This window comes from Simochromis diagramma, unplaced genomic scaffold, assembly GCF_900408965.1.
Source record: "Simochromis diagramma unplaced genomic scaffold, fSimDia1.1 OVJJ01000355.1, whole genome shotgun sequence".
Taxonomy (NCBI): domain Eukaryota; kingdom Metazoa; phylum Chordata; class Actinopteri; order Cichliformes; family Cichlidae; genus Simochromis; species Simochromis diagramma.
Genome location: NW_024387174.1, coordinates 489238 through 504600, shown reverse-complemented (window position 1 = coordinate 504600; position 15363 = coordinate 489238). Strand labels below are relative to the sequence as shown.

The 15363-nt window shown below is 41.6% G+C and overlaps 1 protein-coding gene across 5 annotated transcripts in view; it reads left to right on the top strand.

Moving 5' to 3' along the window:
- The window catches only part of dip2ca (disco-interacting protein 2 homolog Ca), a 192307-nt gene that overhangs the window by 124033 nt on the left and 52911 nt on the right, over window positions 1–15363 (top strand). For 4 of the 5 annotated variants that reach the window (XM_040049481.1, XM_040049480.1, XM_040049483.1 and 1 more), the window contains 3 exons: window positions 5307–5393; window positions 12048–12209; window positions 14210–14329. In XM_040049481.1, the coding sequence (XP_039905415.1) occupies window positions 5307–5393; window positions 12048–12209; window positions 14210–14329 (369 nt within the window). The remainder of the gene's footprint in view (window positions 1–5306; window positions 5394–12047; window positions 12210–14209; window positions 14330–15363) is intronic. The other variant, XM_040049482.1, reaches the window with a different exon arrangement.

The following is a 15363-nucleotide window of genomic DNA, read 5'->3' as shown; positions in this document are numbered from 1 at the left end:
AACTGGAGTTTGTAACTTCCTGTGTGTGTTTGTGGCAGTTCCGCTGTCATTCTCCTGACAGCCAGTTTTCTCTTTTTGTTTTGTTTCTGCTGCGCTTTCCCCCTACTGCTCCTTTTTCAGTTTTCATACTTTCATTGAAAAATATTTTTGAGTCTCGTGACCTTGACGCCTGCACAAACTCAGCACATTCTGTAATGATTTAACAAAATCTGTCTCATCATTAACAGTTGTTGCAGTGTTTCCGTTTATTTCCTTTTGACACATTTAAAGACACCGTTATACTGATGATCCTCACGCTTCATGTGCCAAAGGCCAGATAACAGCTGGAATCAAACCATGAGACCATGTGTCATGCTTTTGTTCTTATTTCTACTTATCTGATTTTTTTCTGCCATACCAACACGATAAACTGAAGGAAGTAACGTAGTTACTGGTATTCATACTGTTTGAATTGTAATTACCAGTATCTCTGGATCTAGACCATACCAGCTACCACGACATTAGGAAAACTGCTGACTTGACAGATATCCTCCACAAGGAGGGAAAGCCACAGGAGGTTGGTGAAAAGGCCGGCCGCTCACAGCCGCATCGAAGCATATCGACGGAAAGTTGACTGGGAGGGAAAACTGTGGTAGGAAAAGGTGCAGAAGCAACCGGGATGACCGCAGCATTGAGAGGATTGTGATGACAAGTCGATTCAAGAACTTTGGAGAGTTTCAGCTGAGTGAGCGGAGGCTGGTGTCAGTATCTCAGAGCCACTACACACAAGTCCAAACAAAGTCCTGATATCAAACCACTGCTGACGCAGAGACACCCTCACAGTATCTTATCTGGACTGAGGAGAAAAAGGACTGAACTGTTTCTCAGTGGTTGAAAGTCCTCTTTTCAGATTAAAGTCAGTTTTGTATTTTATTTTGAAATTACGATGTTAAAGTCTGACGTCTGAAGAGTGAAGTTTCCACAGTCTGTGAAGAGTTGGTGCTGTTTATGCTCCACGCTGTTTTATCAAGTCTAAAGTCAACCAGAAGATTTTAGAGCTCTTTCTGCTTCCAGCTGATGATGAACTTTTTGCATATGGATGGTTTGCCGACCGTGTTATTGCTGGGCTAACTCGCCTGGCCTGAATCCCAGGGAGGCTCTATCAAAGCAACCTGGACGTCAGTAACACCTCAGCAGACGCACCCTGAGCTGATCAACTCCACACACCACTACACCGATACAGTAATTCTGTTAATGGAGCCTCAACCGAGTACTGAGTGTATAAATGAAATGAAACTGGACACGTTTATATTGTCAAACCTTCCTTTGAATGATCTTAAGAAATATTCTAATAATTAGAGGCACTGGATTTCTTATTTTAATGACCTATGAGCCAAAATCATCTGAATGAAAACAAAAAAGATGCTTCAGTATATTACATGTAAAGGAAAAAGAAAATGAAGTTTATCATTTTAAATTAAATGATGAAAAAATAACCACCACAGCTTATTTAAAGTATCTCTGAGAACGTTTAGTAATATGTCTCAAAAGCATCAAGGCCCTGCAGAGGCTTGCTGGCCTGTACAAACTATCCTGAGAATGGAAATGTGTTTTAAACCTCAGCAGGAGAGGCAAATATGACCATTCATCAATCAGAAATTCATTGTGACCTGTCAGGATGCTGGGACGATGTTGTTTAGTGGGCATTTCTGTTCTCTTTCCTCTTCCTGTCTGGAGAATTTTCACACAAAGTATTTAAGCATACCTGCCAAAGGACTGAATGCGATTTTCCCAGCACACCGTTTCCCTGCAAAACTGGGAGGGCAGGACATTCTGCCAGCGCTACAGCAGGGTGGAAGTTGGTTTCCAGCAGCTTCAATTCATGTCGAAAACACGGCGCAAACATGAAAGTGAAAAACTGGCTCGCTGCTGCCACAGAAACCCATTTGTGCATTTCCCTGACAGCCGAGGACTGAATGCTCTGGCGGAGACAGGTTTGTTTTCACGCTGGCACGGCTGGTATCCAGCTCTGAAGATAATGCACCGGCAGACACAGAGTCCCCCCCCCGCCAGCTCCACCCAGCCTACATCCAGCTCCTTCGCTGCTCTGATGGGACGACGCCCTTAAAAAAAATAAAAAGTTTAATAAATCCTCTACTACTGTTCGATGATTTTCATCATAACCGAGCAGGCCTGTTTAGCTCTTCTCCTTCCCGTGTTTTTATTTTCTGCCGTGTCTGTTTCTAATTAGCCGGGCACTCCCCCAGTATATATCTGCTCCCATGCTTTTCTTTCTTGCTTTGCCAGGTCTTCTTTGAACCTCAGTCGCACTTTCAGCCATTTCCCCGTGAGTTTGTTTCTGCATTCCTTTTCTCCCTTCATTCCTTCACTTTGGCCCTAGTTGAATTTGTTTGCGTGTGGGCTGTATTTTGTATTTTTGTTGGTACGGTGGTTAGCACTGTTGCCGCATAGCAAGAAGGTCCTGAGTTTGATTCCAGCAGCTGGCCGGGCTCTTTCTGTGTGGAGTTTGCATGTTTTCCTTGTGTCTGTGTGGGCTCTGGACTGGTGCAGTTGGTGGGGTTATGTTGGGCGTACCCACCTCTCGTCCTGTAGTAGCTGGAATAGACTTCAGCCCCCTCTTTCCCCTCTTTGGGTATCAGAGTTTGTCTCAGGGGTCTGGGCTTGTATTTTCCTGCCCGTGCTGCAGTTGTGTGCCTTGCTTTTGCAATTACGTGTGTGACCTCTTGCCTCACAATAAATGTGTATGCATTTGTGCATTTGTAGCCATCAAAGCAATAATGGCCTGTGTGAGGAATAAAGATGGGTACGTGACCCAGTTGAGAGTCATTGTGTTTCGGTCTTTGTCACCATCCCTGAGGGCTTTATACCCACAGCAAAGACTTTTGTCTGCAAGAGCTCATAATTTACTAGCTGTCAGGTATCTCTGCTGCTTCATTTCTTGCTTCACTCACACTCTTTCTGTGGACTGAATACAGAAAACGTGGAACTCACAGCTAAGGTGATGATGAATGACTACAGGTTTTCTTGTATTTATAAACCCCGGTTACATAAATATTCATGGCTGGAATGAAGCCTTGGCATCGTTGCGCATAATGCAATTAGCAAAAGGCACAAACTGCATCCAAATGTTGCCCACATTTTAGCCAGATTTCCGCCCACAACCATGCTTTGTTATAAACAGCTGGTGGTGCTAATTCTTCTGAGATCATTTAAAAGATTCAAATAAGAGTCAAACCTCAAAATGTGCATAAAACCGATAGATGGAAACGCAGTTACAGGTCAGCGATGTCTCGTTTCAGGTGATGAGAACATTCCTCCGTTTGTTTTTTACTTCTAATCGATGACTTTGACTTCCTCCCAGTCTGTACTGTGGCTGGTATACAGAGGCCTGTTGCTGACAGGCAGTTGAGTCCTGGGCAGCGTCTTTGGTTGCATAGCTAACCCTGAGAGTTGCGGATTTCCATTACATCACATCATGTTGTTGTAATTTTTCCAGCTGGTTGGTGTAAAGTTTCATTGAGCCTGTTCTTTTGTGAAGTTACAGAGTTCATGTTTATCACAGAGGAAATCCTGAGCGGTGTGCACACGTGTGGGTTGAAGCTCTGCTTCTCGTTTCCTCGCTCAAGGCCAACACAGCCTAGATCCGTGTGTGTGTGTGTGTGTGTGTGTGTTTGTGTGTAAAATCATAGGAGAGTTTATGAACAGAATCATTCCCCCCCTTGTTTTTTATTCAGCTCTTATCAGAGCTGCTCGGTTTGCCTGTGACGATAACTTTTTGTTCTCTCATATCTCCCCAATTGGTCATCGCTCCTTTCATCTCTCCACATTTTCCTCCAGCCTGCAGATCTTTTTCACAGGATCATCGCAGACGATCTGGTTGTTATTGTTGACTCTGGGCTGAGTTCAGCTCCTGTACAGAACCTGTGTGTCTGTGCTTGTGTATGTGGTTGCTGTTCCTGTGTGTAATGTTGAATACAGCAGCATTTTGCTGTCCAAGCAGCAGGAGAAGAGGGTAGCCTATATGCTTATATAGTAGGGGTGGGGGGAAAAAATCGATACTGTGTAGTATCGTGATATTTTGTTTGCTAATAATGTATCGATACAGGCACAGCAGAAATCGATATTTTGTTACAAAAAAGGTTTTTGTGCTCAGAGCATGTTGATCCTTTTTCTGAGCAAGAATCCTGACATTCCTTCACTGTCCAAATGTGTTTAACTTGTTTTTTTGGCAGCAATAAACATGACAGTTTACTTCTTTTAATTTAAGACATGTTTTATTTTAATTAAGTTTAAAACTTTTTTGTTTAATGTAAAATTATATTTTGTTTTAATTTACTTTCAAATTCTTCAGTTGCTGAAGGGGCTGCATAGTTTTCATATTGCATAGTTCAGAATAGCTATAATTGTACCAGATGGTTGCATTCAGTTAAGTTGGACTAGACTGTAATACAAACCGTTCAGTTTGTCAACAATAAAACTGAAATGAGAGAAAGACTGAGTGTGAGACTTTGATATTAGATAAAATGAATATTGATAAAGTTTACCTTTATGTACAGAATCTGAATATCGCAAAATATTTTTAAAAAATTGCAATAATATCGTATCGTGCGTTAAGTATTGTGATAATATCGTATCGTGGGATGTATGGTGATTCCCACCTCTATTATATAGTTATATATAATACAGTACAGATATACCTGCAATTACTGTTTATTAAAATTAGAGTAGGTACAATAAATTAAGAGTAAAATCGGAAGCAACCATCTGACAATATTGTGTAATGAAGTTTATATTCTATAGAGTATAGTGCTGTAATATTTTTATAGTAAGAAATTGTTTTTGTAGATTATAGGTGCACATTCTTTACTTTATTGTAATTTAACAGGAATCTTGTTCGTGTATTTATGAAAAAAGTGATACTTTAAAGTAGGTAATACCGGTACAGTGTTAGGCAATGATAAGAAAATGAAATATCGCGATAGAATATGGGTAAAGCGCACCTTTGTTTTCATACGCACATGGTGGACAAAGCATGGCGGCGACGCAGAATGAGAAGGGCGAAAGCGGATCGTTGAATGAAACAGATGAACCAGAATTGGTTTGTAAAAATGTTGCAGCTTCAGTGGAGCCGGTTTGGTCCGGATTGTCATAATTCACAGTGACACAAAGCACCAAAATAGCTGAAATGAAAACTACAGCCTGCGATTTTGCGTTGGTGTGCTGTGTTGTGTCAAAAACAAAGACCAGAGGTTTGCGATTGATGCCACTTTTAAAGACTCCCCTCCCTTCTTGTTCCTCACATGCAGGCCTTTTAAGCCACCTCTCCTTGAGAAGGAGGAGGGCAGTGCCAGCTGGTATGATAGAGAATGGAAACTCTGGTCCACGACGCTCCGGTAAGTTTCAATCGGAGCATGGCTGGTGGAGAGCCCAGAATGAGGGTCAGTCTCCCGCCATCCCTTGGCACGAACAGGGATGTCGTATTTCCCCCCTCATAATTTTCAGCTAACCTTCTCTCCACAGTGCCCTCCATCATATGCCTGCTGTTCGAGCTGTGCCCCTCCTCAGTTGTTTCCCCGCTAATTAAATTTGTGCCTAGCCATGTTGTATAAGTGCAGAGGAGAAACCATCAATGCTAACCTTGATAGGAGTAGCATTGAGTTGTTGTGGTAGATGCATGAAAGCAGTTTGTTTGTGTGGATTTGAAAAAAGAGGCTGTGCTTACAGCTTTTGAAAGTGTGAATTGTTGATGAGGAAAATCAACAATGCTTTTAAAGAAGCTGGATAGCAGCTTGTGTGACTCTTTCCTCTTTTCAAGGTTCTTCTGTTTGTCGTTTTCTTATTGATTTGCCTAATTATGCAGCATGATTTTAGTTGTTTTCTCAGCCAGAGGCAATCTGCTTTCAAAGCAGCTTTTCATCTAGGCCAGAAAGCAGATGGTAGAGGAATGCAGGCTGCCCGTCTGCTTCCTTGTTTTAGTTTTTGTCTGTAATTTTTTTTCGTGTTGTATTTTTTGCAATCTGCTACCTCAAATCATAGATACTATATCAAAGAAACCAGCACGACATGTAACAGCCAAGAGTTGTGAACTGAAGACGCTTCCTGCTTTGCACCACTCAGTGCCTGGCATGTAAAACGGCAGCAGCACAGGATGATGCGCTCATTTACTGAAGTGACTCCTTGCACCATTCCTGTTGGACTGCCAGAGAAAATACACTTATCCATGGTGGAGCAAACAAGGAGCAGTCACTTGAAGAAAGACTTTAAGAACAGACCTCTAATTAACCATTTGTCATTGTCAAAAACTAAAAATAGACTTTGAATCCACTAACACTGCTCTGGAATAGTTCCCATATTCAATGTGATTAAGGCGTCTAGATGAGGCCGACTGGGATTTAACAGGAGCTTAGCCCCCCTGTCAGTGCGAGGGGAAGGTCGGTGGTCTCTAAGGGAAGAGGAAAACAGTTTGGGAACAACACGATGGCCACGATGAATGAGATGAGGAAGTGATTCACATCTTGATCCTACATTTAGTTTTATTTGGTTACTCATTTATGTAGTGCCAATTTAATAAAAAGAAATCTGTTGCTTTGCATTCAATATGGGGGAGAAAACCCTAAAGATCCTGTAGAGGAACTTGGCAACAGCGGGGAGGAAGAACGCCCCTATAACCAGACTGGAGGAGGGGACGCCATTTAGAGGCAGTCGGGAGTCAGAGGAACGAAAAGACCAAGAAACCAAAACAAAGAGAGAACAAACAGGACAAAACACAAACTGTGGGAGAGAGCAGACAAAGTTAATGAGCTACAATAGTGACATGAATCATTATTAAACACCTGCGAGTGATTTCTGACTGACATCTCTCTGCCACCACCATCGTAGAGACGAATAGCGTTCCTTCCTCTGCAGCTCCAGAAACCTGGAGAATCAGTGCAAAGGTCCATCGAAGCTGTCGTGATGGCACACGTTGGTTTAATTTCTTAATTAGGCTGTTCATTTGTTTTCTATTTTTATTTTATCTAAGGAGCGCTCCCTGACTGTGGCCTGGCCCGAGTTTCTGCCTCTTTATTAGCACAAACAATAAAAGCAAAATTCAGCCGTGATGAAAACACAAATCGAAGCTACTCCACAGATTATAAATTATGGAACAACTGCTGTAATGTAATATGAGATCGTCTGCTTAACCTATTACTTGAGAGTAATCCAGCAGCAGCATGGCTGGGGGCTGCTTTACTGACAGAGTAAAAAAGTGCATTACAGTAGCTGTTAGAGATAAACGAGCACCTCCAGCTTCTCTTAAACGGTGCATCTAAAAGTATTAATACTTCTTAAGTGGAAAAAAAGATCTAGAGATGTGTTTAACATGGATGCTACTCATGTTCAACTCATGATTCACTTGGTTTAAATGAAAAGATATAGCTGGATATCATCGGCAATTAAAACGCTTTAATAGTAAAATTCCCATCGAAGAAAATATAAAATTAAAAGCATCATGGGGCAATTCAGCAGCTTTCTTCTGGTGCTTGGGAGGAAAAAAGAATCAGTGTGGACATGCACATGTATTTGTGTTTGTAAATTTTGGGAGGAGAGTATTTAAACGAATCATACAAATGTGTTTACTGAGGTTTGCAGCAGCCTGTTGACTGTTACATATGTGCAGAAGAGCTGCAGCTTCACATGGAAGAGCAGGCATTTACACACACGACGCAATAACAGAAACTTCTTTAATATGCCAATATGCGGTCCCCAACCTTTTTTTGCGCCATGGACCGGTTTATTTCTGACAATATTTTCATGGATCGGCCTCTAAGGTGTTGCGGCTAAATACAGCAAAACAAAACCAGTACCAAAAAAAAGATTTATTCATAACACACGGGAAAAGACCCAGGGAAAACAAGTTAACGCTAAAAACGCTAAAACGAATAATGATAAAAACCCTGAAAACTATAAATTTCACACCCGAGCCTCAACTCTCGCGGCCCGGTACCAAACAACCAGTCCGGGGCCCGGGGGTTCGGGACTGCTGCTTCAGAAAAAGACAGATTCAAGGTGTGAGATTTATTTTGCATAAAACCTACACTTAGACTTTTGTTAGTATGTTTCTCACTCATTCAATGGGTTTGCTCGCTTTTCACCGGCAGCATTGTAAGACAGTGGGGAAATATCAGACAAATCATCTAACAAAATAAAATAGAAACCAGTTTTAAGATGTGCCTGAAACACCAGCGGTCACTGGTGTTACAAAGAATCACAGCATCCCATTACCCCCTGCTAACACAAGGTTGTTTCAAAAACAAACAAAGGCTGCTATTTTTCTTGTCATTCACTGCATTAAGCCCCAAATCAGCCTGTTTCTGCAGTGCAGTTTGAGTTCTATTGATCCAGCATAAACAGCTTGGTTTTATCTTTTTGTAAGAAATATATTAGAAATACTATGCTGGAACTTTTTGTAAAAATCATGCATTTATTTACTCAAAGATGGATTTAATGCCCGATTCACAAGAATGCATGAATAATTAAACGTTTTTGTCCAGTGTAAATAGGCAGCGGACACAAATTATAGCGAGGGGACTTCCTTTTCAAGAGAAAGAAAGAAAATCCCAAACTTTTCCTTGTGAAGCACATTTATCCACAGTAATGCTTCAACAAGATTCACAGAAATTGATGGAGACATTTTCAATTGTGAGGCTTGCAAACTACCAGCCACAGATCCTTGAGCCCGCACATTAAAGTGTCCTGTCCCTGAAACAGCCTCAGCCTCTCTGATGGATATTCCAGCAGTAAATGAGGCATTCATCATCATCATCATCATCGTCCTCATCCTCATCCTTAGCCAGTGATGATATTCAGCTCTGTCTCAGGTCTTCATAAAGACGACCTGATGAGGTCACCGGAGGTGCAAATATGTGCGCGTGCATGCACACACACATATTCTCACAGATGCTGCACAACAAGTGCCTACAGAGAATATATGTGTAGCTCAAACCGTCAGCCCAGATGTTGCAGAGACAGCGTGCTACAGTAATTAGCATGCTTGTGCTGGGAGCTGCATTGTTGATATGCAGTCCATGTCTGGATAAAGAATTCAGTTTCTCTCCAGCTGGCTTGGGCTCAGTGCTTTGCTAGAAATCATCCCTGCCTTTCTCTCACTGTGCACTTATATTTCTCAGTCTTTCCAAGCCTTTCACATCATATTGAGCTCAGCGGCTCTCGGCTTTATTTGTTCGAACACATGAAAGAGTCGTGACATTAAATGGATAGAACCAAATAAAAAACAAAATGAGTAAGCTCTTGGTGTTTTGCATTTAGCATAAGTCGTTAGAGCTTAAAATGATTAACATTGTGTTGTGAATTAAATATTTAATTTGGTCATTGGTAATTCACCTCATTATTCTGGATAAAGGAGACATAAGCACAAATAAACAACTGGGAAAAGATGCATCAGAACAGCCTTTTATTTTTGCAGTATCGACATGTAGACGTGAAAATGATAATGGCTAAATCAACCTATTCACATTTCACCAGTTTAAAGAAATATAAACAAATACAGGCTATAGATGGGGCACTAAATGAATGACTGAATCTGTGAAGTGCTTCTCTTCAATTCTTGTGGGTTTATTTATGTAGAACCAGCTGACAGCGGTCACTTCAAAGTGTTTTACACCATAACAGAAGATGCTGCAACGCTCTGACATGAGCAAACACTTGGCGACAGTGGGAAGGAAGAACACAAGTCAATGCCATTACATAATAAAAACACAAGGAGTGAATCCACATACAGAAAGTTCATTTACAGAGAACAGCAAATATAAGGTTATATATAGTTGGTGGTGGATGGAGCCAATAGACCTTTAATCAAAGCCAAATGGATAATGAAAGTCAATGCTGACAGCTCTCATTAGAATAAAACGCAATGATGTGAAACCAGAAACCCAACCTCGTCTCATCATCTAAAACAGATGCTAAGTGACGTAATGAGCATCCTTCGAAACATCTCAGTGAGTTTAATCGTGGGCACGTGATGGAGTGAATTACCTTAACATGAGCAGCACTTGTGAACAGGACCCCTCAGTCATGACTCGCTCTGCTGCCTTTTCACAGCAGGAACCTTCACGCCGTGAAGTAGTTTGATCTCCTTTGTCTTCTGGTCCTTGACTGAAGCAGCGGTGCATCATGCGGGAAGCTGTGAATGGGAGCAGCGAGGCAAGCGTTCACATATAAATCATCCAAAGTGGTGACCTCTCTTTGAGGGTGTTTTAGAAGTTAAGCAAAGAGGTGCTCCTTCAGTCCTGCTATTCTGAAGTTGAGGTACAATTTGAAATGACGACTTTTAGTTCCCTTGAGCTGTGTTTCAAACTTAAAGGGTTTAAGTGTGTTTTGTTCAACACTAAAATATAACCGAGATGGACTCAATGGTTGGATAGTGTCCCAGTATTCTCAGAGAGTGGTTAATGTCTAAGACGCACCCTACAGATGTTTCAATGCACTTTGCATCCTGATTACCTCTGTGATTGTTATTCTACATCTGCACTTGACCTCTGACCTTACAGGAGGCCCGTTAAGGAGAAGCTGGAGGGATTTCCAAATGCTCGAAGCACTAAATGCCAAAAATGACCCACAGTGAACATTAGGGAACCTTGCAACTCTGAAACCCAAGACTACAAGATCAATCTCAGCGTGCTATAAATGTTAATGCAGTGGTAACCCAATGCAAATGACGCACATAACGCAGCAAAAACAGCAATGCGTAGAACCGCAAACCTACTTTTGGCTTTGTGGGGATGGCTTTCTATTGGATTAACTTGAAGTGGGCACTCTGACTCAGTGCAAAGATACAGTAAAGGATACGTAAGGATATACCTACACACATCCCAATTTAGATTCACCGCGCATTCTCCTGCTATCATCATTTCATGCTTGGACCACTCAAAGTAAAGAAGCCCTCGGGCAGAACAGTAAACAGCGTTTGATGTTGCTGAACTGCATCCCAGCCTCATAAAAGAGGTAAATTTGAAGAATTTAAGGAATGCTATGTGCTTTGAAACATTAGGCACAGCAGACAGGTTGAAGCAGTATCTAAATGCAGCACAAAATAGGGTGAAAAACAACCAGAAATGAACGGTAAGATGTGGGTGTTGATGGAAATGGAGTCTTTTTTTTGTTTGGTTTTTTTTGCTCGAGAGAGAGGCAGATGTTGCAGTAGAGGGAGGTGGTGGTGAAATGAGCGGTCTGTGGAGCGATCAGTGAGGAATGATTGGGAGATTCTGGAGGGATTTGGTGGTTCTGGTGGATTTTTGCTCTATTTTTTTGAAGTGTGTCACATCTTTAAGCCCCCGACATGATTCTTCTTTAAAGATTCTTTGGAAGTCAGTGAATACCTTCCTAATTTTCTTTCTCTTGTGGCTTCCAATAGTGTTTTTATCCACATATCTTTAAGAATTTTACTAGAAATCATTTTATTGCCTTGCTGCATGAGACAATAGGTTATGGAACCGTCTTTAGTAAAACAGACTAAAATATCTAAAGCATTAACTTTGTTAATTATCTGAATTTCATTGACTGTCTGTGTCACTTCCTGTCTGAAAGCCTGTTGAAGCCACAGCTGTTTTCAGGCACTGATGTTTCGCCTCTGCTGGCTCAAGAACTGGTGATTCAACCGGCATTTAAACTGACGACTCCGCTGCTTTCAGTCTTTACAACTTAACTGACACCTTATGTCCTTTCTGCATGCACAACACTTATTAATATTCAGCCGATGTTTCAGTTGTCTCCAGTCGTTATCGGTTAATCAACGTTTTATTTCATCAGTTACTTTTTGTTTAACCGTTCGATCGACACCTCAGCTGCTTTAATGCAGTTTCACTGATGTTCATCTTCATCTTTGACTTCTTGTGTCAATTTCATTTAAGTAGAAACTTCTTTAGTCTGTCATCCAGCAGATATGTTTATAATTTACTGGGTTGTGCTGAGTTTCTGATCCACATTTAGAGTGTAGTAACAGCAGGATGTGTGAGGGTACTAACCCGCCTCCCTATTTTCTCACATCCCAGAGAACCACTCTGCCCCTCCAGATGTCACCGGCTACACCAACAATACCGCCAACACCACCGCGACCGACGCCATCCAGGTGGAGAGAGCCCCAGGCGCTGGCACCGCAGCCCAAAGACAGACGCCCAAGTACGGCAACGCCGAGCTGATGGAAACTGGAGACGGTGAGTCAAGACTGGCAAATATGAACAGTTGCTCGTGTTTTTCAAGGTGAAATTCTCCGATTGTGTCGCATTTTCTTTGGGGGAATGCATCATATTTTCTGTCTTAGTGGATGTGAAGAACATCCTGATCATGATGAGAGAAGAAGAGCTGAAGGCTAGAATGTTTTGTTACTTTGGATTCATGTGAGGCTTTTATTGTGTTTTTTGTTGCTTTTTTGTTTCAATGTTTTCGTTTTTATTTTTCTTGCAAAAGTAAAACCAAAAAAGTTCATTGGTAATAATTTTCTGCAGGTGTTTCTCTTCTTCTTATCACAGGCAGGTGTATAATCTTGTAGTCTAAACAACACAAACTGTATCAGCAAAATCCAACAAAGAGTTTATCTTCATTCATGGTTATATAAACCAGCTCTTTGTAGTCCAGACGTGGCGGGGGATCGGATTTGGTTCGTAATGCCTTTTAGCACTGCAAAAGATGAATCCACAGATTTCTGCAGAGACCTCAAAGATGACAGAGGTTGGCAGTTTGCTGGTTCGTAGTTCAATAATTCCTTCTCTGGAGGGACGCGAGGCTCCAGCAGACGGAGTTATTCATCAGACAATACACTGGATGCTGCCGCGGGCCGAGATGCTGAATGCATGAAGTGGTTTGATAGATCAGATGCCAGAGTTTGCACACGGGGCCCTGTCGGGATGTTTGGTTGAAAGAGATGCAACAAAGTAGACAGGATTTCATCTGAAATAACACTTTTTATTGTGTTGCTTCCAGTCGGGCTGCGCAGACTTTTATTTCCAAAGATGAGCTTTAGTCGAAAGATGTTTCATCATTAATACTTAGTGTTTGGATTTTTGAGGATTTAACATTTGATTTTAGAGGGTTTCCTGTGGTAGTTTTTAAAAAAAAGTATTATATTTAATTTTTAAGGCTTTTTTATCCTTGAAGGGTATTTTCCTTTTTGTAACTTGTGTACATTTATCCAGACAGTCGTCTGCAGCGCCTCGTCGGTCACTGTTGCGACATGCATCTGTCGTTCACCATTTCATTCCCGCCCTGTTTCACCCGCTTTATGTTGAAATGTGGAGCACGTGTGCAGCATGTGTGGGTGGATTAAAATTTGCACCGCCAAACATTAACGTGCACTTTATGCATGTTCTTAATACGTTTTAAGGGGCAGAAGAAAATGTTTGGGTGAAAGAAATGTACTTCCTGGTGAGCTGCTGAGGTCAGTCGCAGTTTGAGTTTTACATGAATGTACATTAACATCCACCCACGCACGCACAGCTGGTGTGAGTGTTGCAAGCTAACCTCTAACATCGGCAGTTCATACAGTGCAGTGGTCTTTTGCGAGGATAAATACAATGAATTAAATGTTGCATCTTTTGACTGGATAAATGTGAAACAGCCAGGGATGGAAAAAAAGACGCTTCCTTTGTGTTCAGTTGCTTGAGAAAAGCCTGACGAGAGAAAAGGCAAACAAAAACAGCATAAGCACCCGAGGACTGCAGGGGTGAAAACAAAAGTATTCGAGTTTCACTGAGTAGCGCTCCTTTACCTTCACACACAGACGAAATAATAATCTTAACAACATCACGTCTGTCTTTGGTTCACCCTGCAGCCCAAACCAAGTCTGCCAGTACATCTGTTTACATCCACATTTAGACTTTCATTTTCCTTCTTTGTCTTAAGGCTACAAACTCTGTGGGTTTGAAAATGGCCTTAATGAAAGAGCAGTTTGAGCCCACACCTCATCTCATACGCTATTTTTGCATTTTGAGTGTCATTTTGTACGGCAGCTGTCTTGATTGCTCACTCGAGGGCTCTTCAGTGTAGAGTTAAAACTTGGGGATTTTTTTCTATCACGGATGAAACGGTGGGCTGCTCAGTGGAATCCGAAAGCAGCGACTACTTCACGTGTGCACCTGTGAAAGCACAATTAGAAAGTCTAAGCTATGACTTGGATTAAAACGTGTGGTCTTTTTGTGTGTTTGTTCACGCTCCACAGGTGTTCCAGTCAGCAGCAGAGTTTCAGCCAAAATACAGCAACTCGTCAACACTCTGAAGAGACCCAAACGGCCGCCATTAAGAGAGTTTTTCGTCGATGACTTTGAAGAGCTTTTGGAGGGTAACAGCTTCTCTTTTCACTCTTAAAAATACTTGAAAATACGTGTTTTTGTATATTTTAATTCATGTTCTTGCAAAAATGTATGAAGCCAATTAAGGAAAGACTTGGTTGCCCCCCAGTGCCTAGACCACCCCCTCATCACATTAGAAGATGGAATATGAACATCGAGAGTGGTCAGCAAGCTGTTGTTCTCAAAGAGGATGCTGCACCAAAAACCTCCCTGTGAATGCTTCGATTGCTAGCAGATTGCAGTGATTTGGTGTATTTTGTATGGAAGGTGCTGACTTGTCTGCAAACACTCGCTGAGCAGTAGTGAAACCTATGCAACACAAGCTGGAAATGGAGAACCTTCAAAGTAAAAGCTGTCCCCTACCATTGCAACAACTTTCCAAAAGGGAAACGTTAACTTTGCATCAGACTTGTCATAGTTTCTTCCAGCAGCCAAGAGATTACACATTTTTCCTTAATGACCAGTGGTTGCCGGGGTGTCACCAACCAGTCTTTAGGTAGCGTGGTTAGGGGCTAAATTAGGCTACTTAGCTTATCTTCTTATATTGGTGGCTTTTTGGGTGATTCCCTGACGTCTAACAGTTGAGTGAGTGAAACTGTAGTTATTATTTGTATATTACTTAGAGCTAATTAGCATGTTAATTAGCATGTGCCTGTGTGATGCACTCATACAGTTTATGCTAACCTAGCTTGTTAGCATTAGCTGATAACTTGGTACTCCAGCCTATCCTGATATTTTGGCTCCCCCCCCCCCAACACAGCTGGAGCCAAAATGCAAATCTCCAGGCTTAAAACAAATACGTAACATTACAATGATTCTGCCAGTCTTTCTTTCAGTGTTGACTTAAAGTTGAGTGGTGGTAAAAACATATATTTTGCTAAAACTTTTGAAAAATAATCTATGCAGACAAATGACTAAACCTCATTCCCTAAAGTCTCCTCTGACAAAGCAGAGTCTAACTGATGAATATTTCCTTCTGTTTTCAGCATCAAACGCTGCAGAGTCAGAAGTTAATTCATAATTT